Source organism: Centropristis striata, chromosome 17, assembly GCF_030273125.1.
Source record: "Centropristis striata isolate RG_2023a ecotype Rhode Island chromosome 17, C.striata_1.0, whole genome shotgun sequence".
NCBI classification, from domain to species: Eukaryota; Metazoa; Chordata; class Actinopteri; order Perciformes; family Serranidae; genus Centropristis; species Centropristis striata.
The window spans coordinates 27,489,662-27,500,941 of NC_081533.1; the positions used below are offsets into that span (position 1 = coordinate 27,489,662).

General features: G+C 37.0%; 2 protein-coding genes and 1 long non-coding RNA gene across 3 annotated transcripts in view; all 3 read left to right on the forward strand.

Annotated features, from left to right (window-relative positions):
• Positions 1 to 6,471: 6,471 nt before the first annotated feature.
• On the forward strand, positions 6,472 to 7,869 carry LOC131989872 (C-C motif chemokine 18-like). Its single transcript, XM_059355221.1, has 3 exons — positions 6,472 to 6,621; positions 6,712 to 6,823; positions 7,509 to 7,869. Exons 1-3 carry the CDS (start codon positions 6,552 to 6,554, stop codon positions 7,600 to 7,602), a joined length of 276 nt encoding a protein of 91 aa, XP_059211204.1. The 5' UTR covers positions 6,472 to 6,551; the 3' UTR covers positions 7,603 to 7,869.
• Positions 7,870 to 9,514: 1,645 nt separating this feature from the next.
• On the forward strand, positions 9,515 to 10,937 carry LOC131989249 (formin-2-like). The gene is made up of 4 exons (XM_059354438.1): positions 9,515 to 9,554; positions 9,725 to 9,764; positions 10,363 to 10,757; positions 10,909 to 10,937. Coding segments are annotated over exons 2-4 (426 nt in total). The 5' UTR covers positions 9,515 to 9,554; positions 9,725 to 9,762.
• Positions 10,938 to 11,084: 147 nt separating this feature from the next.
• Positions 11,085 to 11,280, forward strand: part of LOC131989856 (uncharacterized) — a 1,212-nt gene continuing 1,016 nt past the window's right edge. Inside the window, exon 1 of the long non-coding RNA XR_009395998.1 lies at positions 11,085 to 11,280. This exon is cut by the window's right edge and continues 21 nt beyond it. This is a non-coding gene — a long non-coding RNA (uncharacterized LOC131989856).

The following is an 11,280-nucleotide window of genomic DNA, read 5'->3' on the forward strand; positions in this document are numbered from 1 at the left end:
CACAAGTGTGTCAACCTGGTTTCACAGAAATCCGTGAAATAGCCACGGAATCGCTCAAATTCCCGTGAAACTGACACGGATTTCGCTACAATGCAAGTTAATGACATATCCTGTGGCTATTCCAACATACAAAGTGATTATGTACATTCACTGAGTGAATATTTAGAAAATAAAACATATATTTCTCGCTAGAAATGTGATCAAAATCCATTTTTATGCAGAAACTAAGTTAAAATATTGATTTTTCACTAAAAATGAGAGAACTGTCTGCCATGTTTTTTGTTCTGACCGCTGGGACCTTGAAAGTCACGTGACTTGGAACAAACCAATAACCACGGGATATGACTGTCATTAACTTGCATTGTAGCGAAATCCGTGGCTATTTCACGGATTTCTGTGAGACCAGGTTGAGTGTTGACAGAAGCAAGTACATTCTGTACTGTAGCTGCTTTATTCAACCTCGACACAGCAATCGGCTGTAGAGAACAGCACGGTTTTTGTCGAGTGTCTGGGGGCGACTGTTTCCTGTAGTTGGTGACGCGTCTGTCCTTTAACACAGTCTGTCCGACTGGTTGTTCAGCCTTATATAGATTATAGACTCTTTAAGTGCACAGGGGGGTTTTTTGCCTTTAGTTTAAACTAAAGAGACACGTTCACAATCACCGCGGCATGAAAACTGGTGGCTAGTTTGTTAATTTTTCAGCCCAAAGTGCTGTTTTGTTTTGCAGCTTCTTATTTCCTGTTATGAACATGTGTGTCAGTGGTCACCTGGGCCTCGGGTGTAACTGTGTCATCAGTCGAGGTGTGTGGCTGCTGTTGGTTGAGGTTGTCACTGTGTCGGGGCCCGGCGCTTCTGCTCACACGTGGTTAATGTGTGACTTTGTCCTGACCAGCAGTGGGCGGGGACAGTTTTACATAACTGTTGGTTTGGGTCTTATTACCAACTTTTTTTTCCATGAGTTAACATAGGTTAGACTACGGAAGCCCGGAGAGGCAAGTGAGATATGCAGTCATGGAAAAAATAATTAGACCACCCTTGTTTTCTCTAATTTCTTGTTCATTTTAATGCCTGGTACAACTGAAGGTACATTTGTTTGGATTATATAATGATAACAACAAAAATAGCTCATAATAGTTTAATTAAAGAGCTGATGTCTAACCATTTTACATGGTTTTCTTGACAATAACCAAAATCATCAAGAAAACCATGGAAAATGGCTAGATATCAGCTCTTTAATCAGCTCTTAAATGAAACTCTTGACTGTATTCTCCATCTTGGCAGTGCCTGACTCCTCCTTAACCTGAAGCTAATGCAAAAAAGTTTCTTTGTGGTAGAGGAAACCATTTTCTGTACCAGGCTGTACACATGTCTAGCCATTTCTGCTGTAAAGTTGGGCATTTTACCATAGGGGTCAATGAGTGTTAAATCCCTTTTTGAAGCCAGCCCCAAGTGGTCAGTCTGAGAACTGCAGTTTTTTGGCACTTTAGCATTGACTACATTTTCTCAGCCCAGGTCATTGCTGCTTGTAGCTAATGCTACTGGCAGAAAAGTGCTGATTGAAAAATAAAAATTTTCTCCAGAAGACATGATCGTAATTACTAACACACAAACATTGTGTGTCGAGAGTATGAAGAAATTGACACTTACCTGTAAGACAATAATCATATTTTTAGTCCTGTTATTTAGTTTCCTGCAATTTAGTAGGGGAAAACTTTTCTTCTTTTTTTTTTCTAACTTTGCAAAACTCTCTCACCTGTTTCACACAAAAATAAATACATAAGGAACTAAGAAAGATGATCTTGGTAAAATATTTTTAATACACAGGAGAAAAAACCTTTACATTTGACTTTTTTATTTTCTTACTTGCATCTTCGGGCTTCCATTCTAGACATTTACAAGACACAACGTTTTCTTTTTCAATAATCAGATTTTTTTTTTAAATACTGTCTCACTGTTTATCTCATACAGGAATGTTTTGGGTTTTTTTTTGTAAATTGGATATTTTGCACAGACCTTTGCACGTGCTGAAATCACATCGGCTTTGAGCGACTGTGAAGAAGAATCAGATGTTGAAACAAAACAAAGTGCTGCTGACGGTGTCCTGTTATTGGTTGTGAAGCTGCTTCATCTGATGTGTTGTGCTGCTGATTGTGTGTTTGGTGAACTTTGGTTCCTTTCGTGTCTTGTACTGTCGGTGATGCTTAGCTGGCCTCTATTTTTGTCCCATTTAAAGCTCTATGACTTTTTTAAATGCCTGCAGCACAGCTAAAGTACACGGTGTTAAGAACAGGAAGCACCTATCATATGTGAATCATCTCGGCCAGTTCATGCCTGCTAACAGACACGCTGTGTGTGTGTCTCTGTGTGTGCATCAGCTCAGCATCACCCCCACTCCCCCAGTGTGGTTCCACACCGCAGGACTGCAATAATGCTTTTTGCACGTACATGTAAGCCTTTGAGTTGTGCCTCACATCCTCACTGTATGTCATCACTCGCTGGTTTAAACGGGTTATTGGTTTCTCATCCTTTTTATTTGTTTGTGCGTATGCAAGTTGAAGTGTGTGTGTTTTATGTGTGTGTTGTGGAGTTTTTGCAGAATGAGATCTGTGAGTTACTTGTTTAGTTACTTGTTACATTGAAAGCTGGCCTGTGAATGAAATGACCCTCCCAGCTCTACCAACACTACCTGCTTCCTCTCACAAAACACACACAACACTGTATGATCCACTATGACAAGAATAAAAACTCAATCAAACTAAATTTGAATAAAAAACATAACTTTCTGGGTTCTGTTTGTTTTGCATTGTCTGTTTTTTTTTTTCCCCCCTAAAGAGACCTGTTGTACTGTAGAGGACCGGTGGACATACATGAAGACAGCAGAGGGTTACCATGCAACTTTATCTCACTTGAACTGTATATAAACAATTCTACGTTTTATTAAAATAAAGAGCTGTACATATTCAACCAGAATTGGCTTAGCGTGTCTTTGTTCACATTTATTGAAAAAGGACATGAAACTGATAATATTGTGCATTTAATATTTGCTATTTATTTCCAGAACTGGTATTGGTGCATTCCAATAATGAAGCTACTGTCTACTTTATAAAAAGTCAACACGCACTGAAAGTCAACAGGTTTACAGTAAAGTACACTTCACTCTCACAGCATGAATTAATATGTGAAATTAGTTGTATAAAGTCTAATGTGGTCTCTGAAGTCGGAGAAAATAACCCTGATGAGTCAGTGCAATTAACTGCTTTTCAGCGAGAAATGGCCTAAAGAGGCCATGTTTTAAAAAAAAACATTTTTTATAAAGGTGGACCTAGAGTTGGGATGGTTTTAGCCTTTTCATCTGTGTTAGAAGTTATCCTCCACTTTACATTGGAGTTTGGGCTTCAAAGGACCACCATGCATAACACTGTCAAGAAGATCAGTTGTATAGAAGCCTATGAGACAATGAGCCTACTTCTCACCTGAATTCTCATCTCATTTAATATTTTTCTAATGAGCTCATGGTCTCAATCACTAATTTTAGGTCTTCAATACAGCATGACATTCATTTAGTAGATTATCGTCCCATTTAACGCAGGCTAATCTTAAAGGAACACTCCACCGTTTTTTCATATTAAAACATGTTATTCGGTCAAGTAAGACGAGTTGATACAGACCTCTTGCGTCTCAATGCGTGCACTCAATCGCCCTGGCGCGCGGCGCCACTTGGCTAGCACTTAGCTTAGCCCAGTTCATTCATTAGGATCCAAACAGATGGACAGTTAGAAGCGACCAAACTCCTCCACGTTTTCCCTATTTAAATACAGCTACACGAGTAGTTAAACGACCAAGTATGGCGACACAAAATAAAACGTGGCGCTTTTCGAAGCAGATAAAAAGGATAACTATAATGTATGGCGGAATAGCACTTGGGAGCACTTCAACTCGGCGCAGTAATATCATCACTCCTGAGGGGAGAAGATTTCTCAGGAGTGATGATATTACTGCGCCGAGTCGAAGTGCTCCCAAGTGCTATTCCGCCATACATTATAGTTATCCTTTTTATCCGCCATACTTGGTCGTTTAACTACTCATGTAGCTGTATTTAAATAGGGAAAACGTGGAGGAGTTTGGTCGCTTCTAACTGTCCATCTGTTTGGATCCTAATGAATGAACTGGGCTAAGCTAAGTGCTAGCCAAGTGGCGCTGCGCGCTGGGCGATTGAGTGCACGCATTGAGACGCAAGAGGTCTGTATCAACTCGTCTTACTTGACCGAATAACATGTTTTAATATGAAAAAACGGTGGAGTGTTCCTTTAAGGCCGTAGCTACCTCGTGGTTGACAAGTCACTACCAGATCGACCTGTCAATCAGGATAGAGGCGGAGCAATGCGTATCCACGGCATTGTGTAGGCTACATTTATATAGCCGTGAATTTGTTTTTTGGTTTCGGCCATGTTTTTGTCTCAGAACTATGACCCTTTCAGTGTGTTTTCACTTCATAAAAACTAAAAGATGCAACATTTTGGTGGCCTAATAATGTCTTGTTTAGTCTTAGGTTGTAATTAAAAAACTCCCTAAAAGCTGTTCATTTTTTTCTGGTAAGTATATTTCCGTAAACCAAAATTAGCATCCAATTCAATATCACAGTCAACGTGCACGAAGGATGCGCCTAGCTAGTGTTGGGTTAGGGCTAACCCTAACCCTAACCCTGACAACAAAGCTTCATGAACCATTTGCTTTATTTTTTGACCCCACTAGATGGCGGTCTTGGCTTAAAAAACAGGCAATGATGAGCAATGATGTGTGTTTGTTAAACAAAGAGCGCCATCTCTTGGGCTCTGTAAATAAAGCAAATGCTTCACGAAGCTTCGTTGTCCCAACACTACACCTGGCTAACCAAGCTAGCTAGCCAGCACTAGTGTTAGCTTGTAGCTTAGCATTTGCTTTGCTAACGGTACCTGGGCCTCGGGGCTGGTAAACTTTGTAAAGTCCCCAGCTCTTTATTCCAAATATGGTCACTTGTAACTCCAAAAGTGAAGCATTCAAAATGTGGACATGTGTTAGAGGTTATCTTGGATTTATGAAAACCATAGTTAAAATTAGGTTGCGCTCTTTGAGACACACTTCCCAATGACCGATCCGAAATCTTCCAACAGTTTTGAAAATCGAGTGCTAGGCCTATCTGCTAGACCCAACGACAAAATGACAAACAAGCATCAAAACGGGTGTCGCTGATGACTCGGGGTGGCTACATGCATCCACTTCTTTTTTACAGTCTATACACTGACCCAGCTAGCTATGGTTAGCTCACGGAAGTAACTCTAATTAACATATTTCTTGAATCTTTGTCAGAAAATATGAGCTAACTACTTCTAAGGCAGTTTCGGTGAAGATTTAAAACGACAATGCTGGACATATATATACACTACCGGTCAAAAGTTTTAGAACACCCCAATTTTTCCAGTTTTTTATTGAAATTCAAGCAGTTCAAGTCAAATGAACAGCTTGAAAGGGTACAAAGGTAAGTGGTGAACTGCCAGAGGTAAATAAAAAAAGGTAAGGTTAACAAAAACTGAAAAATAATGTACATTTCAGAATTATACAAGTAGGCCTTTTTCAGGGAACAAGAAATGGGTTAACAACTTAACTCTATGGAGTCTTGGGCTATTTTGTCCATTTTTGAATTATTTTCATGTCTTTGTAAGTCATTTTGTGTCTTTTTGTGTCTTTTTTGGTCATTTTGTGTCTTTTTTTGTCATTTTGTGTCTTTTTTTGGTCATTTTGTGTCTTTTTTTAGTCCTTTAGTCCAACATAAAATGTGATTTTGAATCTTTTTTTTACTTTCAAAACACTGTCATGCTCAATAAAGAATTTTAAATGTTGCAAATGTGCATTAATTTCAGAGTACACTGAGACATTAAACTGCATCATTTTCAATTCAATTCTGGAAAAGTTGGTGTGTTCTAAAACTTTTGACCAATAGTGTATATATATATATCACTCACTACTGATTTCAGGTATGAAAGGGGACTGGGACTCTTTTGAGGCTACAAACCCACCAGGAACACCTCAGTGCTGTAGACTTTAGCCTGTTTGCAGCATTTGCAGAAGAGAGAACCTCAGCTGTTGAAATTTACTTTTGTCTTAGGAACCTGTTGTTACTTTTGTCGCCTATGAGAAAAAGAAAATTAATAAACTAAATTATAAAATGATTCGAATTTGTTATTTCAGTGTCTTTGTAGGTATTTTATTTTATTTTATAATGACTCAAGAGTAAGGGGCTGTAGTTATATTGTAGCCGCAGCTGCATTTCCTGTCATCTACCTCAACCTTTTTTCAAAACCGAGTGGAAAGTTCCTGTCACAGGCAACTTTATTCGCCTTGAAACCACAGCTGCCCCCCCTCCTCAACATCAGTGACACCTTTTTTTTCATACATTTCTGATGCACATAAACCAAACACCGCAGCACTTAATGTTTAGAAGCGCTTCAGTGCAGAAACAGAGCAGCCGCGATAATAATCTCCATCATCACATCCAGAGGAACATCGAGTCGTCATGGGGACCAGGCACATCCTCCTGCTGTGCATCCTGGGACAGGTTCTGCTCACCTCAGTCATCTGCACCAGTAAGATAACCCACGATTTAAAATTCAAACATATTCTGTGTTACCTCTCACAACGCCTTGACTGTACATTACTTTTTTTACCCTCTTCAGGTTCAATTGGTCCTGACGAGTGCTGCTTCGCGTTCTACCCGAGAAGACTGAACAAAAACCTCGTCAGGTCATATGAAATGACTGATTACAGATGCACTAAGTCTGGAATCATGTAAGTTTACTTCACCCTCAATATGTTACAGTATATTTGATTGTATTACTTGTTGTGACTATTATATATATTTAAATAAATACAAATACAAATAAAAGTGCACATTTCACACATCCTGCACACTGCAATTTAAAATTTCTCATTAGATATACAGTTTAATGCATAAAATGTGATTTTTTTTATAGTCCTTTTTTTTTTTTTTTAACTTTATTTTACTTTTTTTTTTAAATTATATTATTTTTTGAGTTAATGGATATTTACATTTGTTTACATATCATATTCTTTATGCGTGTAGCATTCCTGCAAAATGTACATGTTTTATTGTGGATAACTTCCTCATTGTAAACTCAGAGTAAACAATAAGGTAAACAAGTAAATAAAATAATAACAAAGCTGCAAAAATAAGAAGGAAAAAAAGGAGAAAAAATAAAATAAGTACATTTAAAAAAGGAAAAAATGTAAAGTAGAGTAGAGTAGATTAGTACATACATGTAAACACTTACAGTCAGGGCTAACATAAATACATACCTATGTATATCCACATTCACATAAATAATAAGAGCAGTTTTTTTTATTTATTTAAATAAACCAGAATTTTGGTCCCCATTTCCTTCTTTCTAACTGGTTCCCTTTTCAACCATTATAATGGCTGACTTTTTTTTTCTTTTTTTTTTTACATTTTCAGTCTGCTGACTAACAAGAATCGTACCATCTGTGTGGATCCCAATCTCAACTGGGTTATGAACATCATGAAAAGTGTGGATGAAAGAACCTTCTGAACCAGCTAGCGGCTTTTGGTCCTTTTTTTCAAACCACATATCGTAAAAAGCTATTTGTTACAATGTGGTTATGATTTTTGCATTAATGTAAAAATCTGTTGTAACTAATTCATGATTTTGAGGCCGAATGGCACATTAACCTTTTTTGTATTTCTGCTTTGTATTACCCACAATATCATACAGTATAAACTTCATACAAATACAGTCAGTAGTGTGAAAGCTTTGCCTTGTGTCTTCTCCTTTGCCAAATAAAAACATGCAATACTCTCTAAAGTTGTTTTTGTTTAATTGTTTTTCCCATAATGGAAGTTACATTTTTGCATAATTATCTGACTTCGATTTGTTTAATCGGAATATGATCATCAGATATGGTCTCAATTGTATTATAATTATTACTCATTATTCATATATAATAATTAGATTGGGTACACCTGTTCAACCGCTCGATAATGCAAATATCTAATTAGCCATCACATGGCTCGTTCATATATATATAAATACATATATATAATATAATATAAATAAAAATACAGTCAATATTTCAAATCAAAATGACTGAATACTACATATTACATACACACACACACACACACACACACACACACACACAGTATTGTATTCCAACTTCATGAGCAACTGTGTATATACATAAACATATACACATAGTACAATACAGTAAACATAAAACTATCATACATATGATACATTAATATGTTTATTATGTATAACATTATAACACACACACACACATATATATATATATATATATATATATATATACACACATAAATAAAATACTAATATAGTATATATATTAAGCTATCACATTGTGTTGACTTTCCCTTTAGCAAGGGTAAATTGTTATTATTAAAAACAGCCAACTACCCGCTGTATTAAGGAATACTTAAAACTTGTGATTGAGACCATAAACTCAGTCTGAAAATGTTTAATGAGGTAATTAAATTAAGCGAGACATAGGGTCAATTACCTACTGACTTTGCCCAGAGAAGTTGGCGGCGTTTCTGGATGTTGTTGGTTTCTGGCTTTCTCTTTGCATGGTAGAGTCTTAACTTGTATTTATAGATGCAGCGACAAACTCTGTTTACTGACAGTTTTCTGAAGTATTCCTGGGCCCATGTAGTAATGTCCTTTATACAGTTATGTAAGTTTATAATGCAGTGCTTCTTAAATAAATGTAATACTCTCTAAGGTTGTTTTCTTTTCCATAAAGGAAGTTTGTATTTTGTACATTTATTGCATATTGCATATATATATATATATATATATATATATATATATATATATATATGCAATATGCAAAATATGTTGTAAACTATTTGAATCAGAATTACATTTTCATTTATTTAGCTTATTTAACTTATTTTTTTAATATTTTATTTAATATTTTATTTAACTTTTCTGAATATACAATAATAACTATCATACATTAATATGAAACTATATATGGATTTAAAAACAAACATTTGTACTATAAAGTTATTCGAATCAACAGTGTGGAGCAGATGTGGTGTAGGTTTGATTAACCACATGACCAGGCAAAAACAAAACAAAAAAACAAGACAAAGGTGACGTTAAGGAAACATTGGTGTTGCGGTGCAGCAGGAAGCAGACTCTCACTGATACTGAACTGTTCTGTAGATACCAACATGCACTGGACTCTCCAGCTCGCTGTGGCTCTCCTCAACATTTTATGGATCGCCTTCTTTTTAACACCAGAACCGTTCTCAGGTAAGCTGTGTGTCATTAGAAGCAGCAGTAGTATTAGTTTTAGTATTAGTATTAGTATTCATGCTGAGGTTTGTGTTGATTCACAGTGTTTGTACAGAGAAGAAATACTAATGAGGACGTTCAGTTCCAAGAGTTTTGTATTCATCTTCCAGCCGTCACAGTCCTCTTTAACAAAACCAACAACACCAACACAACATCTCAAGGTAAACATTGATTCTATAAGGTTTGTTAGTATTTTATAGATTAAGCTGTTATTTTGCATTGACTTATTACAACAGTGACACTAGTAACTTGTTTTGTGTGATACCATTGTTAGATGTGCTCTTGTATTTCTATTTTATTATTGCTATAAATCATTCATGTTCCCATACAGATCAGCCCGCTCCTGCACCAGGAAGTGAACCGACAAAAATGTAAGTGACTTTGAAATAATATCTCCATATTATACTGAATCTTTAACATCATTTGTTGATTCCCCTTCCATTGTGAGTAACGAAAATTGTACAACGAAATTGAACAAATTAGTTGTTGTTTTTTCTTACATCATAGTAATAGTAGCTCTAGCAGTAGTGGAATCAGCAACTGTATTCATAAAGTATTCAGCAGAGCAAGTAATACTAGAATACTAGAAATAATACTAGAAGAGGATGAAGTTAGCATTAAAATCACACGCAAATATCTATAGGATGGCCACGGGATATGACTGTCTTTAACTTGCATTGTAGCGAAATCCGTGTCAGTTTCACGGAATTTTGAGCGATTCCGTGGCTATTCCACGGATTTTGAGTTAAGCGAAATCCGTGGCTATTTCACGGATTTCTGTGAGACCAGGTTCCAAATATCATGGGACAAAAATCAGGGTCATTTTCACCATTACTGTTGTTGCATTTGCAAAATGAATTAAATGTAGACAAAATGAAACAGTTCTTCATGACGCAGCTTTTTGTGTGCGTTGTAACAATGTATTGTTGTATTGTTTTATACAATGTATTTATGTATTTTAACTATTAGGGACTGGGATGAGCTGGGACTAACAACTCCAAGTAGTCCCCCCGAAGAGGGACTGACAACTCCAGGTAGTCCTCCTGAAGAGGGACTGACTACTCCAGGTAGTCCTCCTGAAGAGGGACTGACTACCCCAGGTAGTCCTCCTGAAGAGGGACTGACTACCCCAGGTAGTCCTCCTGAAGAGGGACTGAAGACTCCAAGTAGTCCCCCTGAAGAGGGACTGACTACCCCAGGTAGTCCTCCCGAAGAGGGACTGAAGACTCCAAGTAGTCCCCCCGAAGAGGGACTGAAGACTCCAAGTAGTCCCCCCGAAGAGGGACTGAAGACTCCAAGTAGTCCCCCCGAAGAGGGACTGAAGACTCCAAGTAGTCCCCCCGAAGAGGGACTGACGATTCCAGGTAAACAGTTCTATTTCTTTTTTCTTTCAGTTTTGTGCAGCTGGACTGACTTCCTTTATTGACAAGAGCTTTTCACTTTCTTTCGCTTTAAAAGAAGCTCCAAAAATATAGACTGCATAATAATGTTGCATTATCTCCTGGTATACCCAAGCCTTTGTTCATTCTAATGCCAATGTGTGATCAAGGGTGTCTTTGTATAGGTGTATATGTGTGGCGTATGTTGATAAAGACAAAATGTTGTATTTCTACCTTCAGGTGTTACTTTAAATAATACTATTTATAACTAAATGTCTTGTATTCATCTTCCAGCCGTCACAGTCCCGTCTAACGAAAACAAAAACACCAACACAATATTTCAAGGTAAACATTGATTCAATAAGGTTTATTTTTTAAAGTATTTTATAGATTAAGCTGTTATTTTGCATTGACTTATTACAACAGTGATTGACAAGTGCTGCTCCGCGTTCTACCCGAGAAGACTGAACAAAAACCTCATCAGGTCATATAAAAGGACTGATTACAG

Coding starts and splice junctions, on each gene's coding strand:
- LOC131989872 (XM_059355221.1), top strand. CDS start 6,552: ATGGGGACCAGGCACATCCTCCTGCTGTGCATCCTGGGACAGGTTCTG. Junction 6,622..6,711: donor CACCTCAGTCATCTGCACCA/GTAAGATAACCC, acceptor TACCCTCTTCAG/GTTCAATTGGTCCTGACGAG. Junction 6,824..7,508: donor TGCACTAAGTCTGGAATCAT/GTAAGTTTACTT, acceptor TTACATTTTCAG/TCTGCTGACTAACAAGAATC.
- LOC131989249 (XM_059354438.1), top strand. Junction 10,758..10,908: donor AGAGGGACTGACGATTCCAG/GTAAACAGTTCT, acceptor GGTATACCCAAG/CCTTTGTTCATTCTAATGCC.